This window comes from Gavialis gangeticus, unplaced genomic scaffold, assembly GCF_001723915.1.
Source record: "Gavialis gangeticus isolate Ggan-Ray unplaced genomic scaffold, GavGan_comp1, whole genome shotgun sequence".
NCBI classification, from domain to species: Eukaryota; Metazoa; Chordata; order Crocodylia; family Gavialidae; genus Gavialis; species Gavialis gangeticus.
Window position 1 is genome coordinate 65,863,197 of NW_017728994.1, and position 1,393 is coordinate 65,864,589.

Here is a 1,393-nt window from a genome sequence, read left to right on the forward strand (position 1 = left end):
GCCGCCCGCGCAGCCCCCGCCGCCGCCGCCGCCGCCGCCCAAGGAGTCCTTCTACATCAAGAACCTGCTCAACGGCGACCACCCGCCCAAGGCGCCCCCCAAGCAGCCCCGCGCCCTCTTCGCGCCCGCCGCCAAGGGCAGCCTGGACGGCGCCGGCTTCGCGCTGTCGCAGGTGGGCGAGCTGGCCTTCCCGCGCTTCGACATCCCCGCGCCGCGCTTCGCCCTCACGGCGCACTGCCTGGAGCGCTCGCAGACCTGGTGGTACCCCTACGCCCTGGCGCCGGCCGGCGGACACCTGCCCAGGCCCGAAGGTACCGCCGGTGTGTGCGTGTGAGCGCGTGTGCGTGTGCGTGCGTGTGTGTGCGCACCGGCGATGTGCCCCGCGCGGTGTGTCCCCCCCCCCCCCCAAGCAGGGCCCGGTGCGAGGCCGGGCAGCCCGCGCTCCGGGCCCAGCGGAGCCGCTCGAGTGATCAAGGTGCTTTTTCTCTCCCCCCCCCTTCCTTTTGTTGCCCCGCTCCTGCCCCCGCAGCCGCAGAGAAGTCGCTCCTGCGGGACTCGTCCCCCGCCTCGGGCACGGACCGCGACTCGCCCGAGCCGCTGCTGAAGGCGGCCGCGGAGCACAAGGAGCTGGACTCGAAGAGCCCCGACGAGATCGTGCTGGAGGAGAGCGACGCGGAGGAGGCCAAGAAGGAGGAGGGCGGCGAGGAGTGGAAGAAGCGCGAGGGCAGCCCCGAGAAGAAGCCGTGCCGCAAGAAGAAGACGCGCACCGTCTTCTCCCGCAGCCAGGTCTTCCAGCTCGAGTCCACCTTTGACATGAAGCGCTACCTGAGCAGCTCGGAGCGCGCCGGCCTGGCCGCCTCGCTGCACCTCACAGAGACCCAGGTCAAGATCTGGTTCCAGAACCGGCGCAACAAGTGGAAGCGGCAGCTGGCGGCCGAGCTGGAGGCGGCCAACCTGAGCCACGCCGCGGCGCAGCGCATCGTCCGCGTGCCCATCCTGTACCACGAGAACTCCGGCGCCGAGGCCGGCAGCGCGGCGGGCAGCGCGCCCGTGAGCCAGCCCCTGCTCACCTTCCCGCACCCCGTCTACTACTCCCACCCCGTGGTCACATCCGTGCCGCTCCTGCGGCCGGTCTGAGGACGCCCCCCGCCCCGCAGCCACGCGGCGGGCGGCCTCCCCCTCCCCACCCCGGCCCTGCAGGGCAGCAGAGCAGCCCCGAGGACGCGGAGCGGCTGGCAGTGACCGGCGATTTGATTTGGTTTTGTGAGTCGTGCAACTCGTCCCGCCAGGTAGTCGATGCTCTCTTTATTCTGACATTAATTAATTCGTCTCCGTGATGATGATGCTGGTGGTGGTGGTGATGGTGCGGGTTGGTCTTAGGGCGGCAAAAGAC

The 1,393-nt window shown here is 70.6% G+C and overlaps 1 protein-coding gene across 1 annotated transcript in view; it reads left to right on the top strand.

Moving 5' to 3' along the window:
• HMX3 (H6 family homeobox 3) overlaps window positions 1–1,147 on the top strand; it is a 2,398-nt gene extending 1,251 nt beyond the window's left edge. The window contains exons 2-3 of the mRNA XM_019502174.1: window positions 14–311; window positions 530–1,147. Of these exons, the coding sequence (XP_019357719.1) occupies window positions 14–311; window positions 530–1,137 (906 nt within the window). The 3' untranslated portion in view covers window positions 1,138–1,147. The remainder of the gene's footprint in view (window positions 1–13; window positions 312–529) is intronic.
• Window positions 1,148–1,393: the final 246 nt, after the last annotated feature.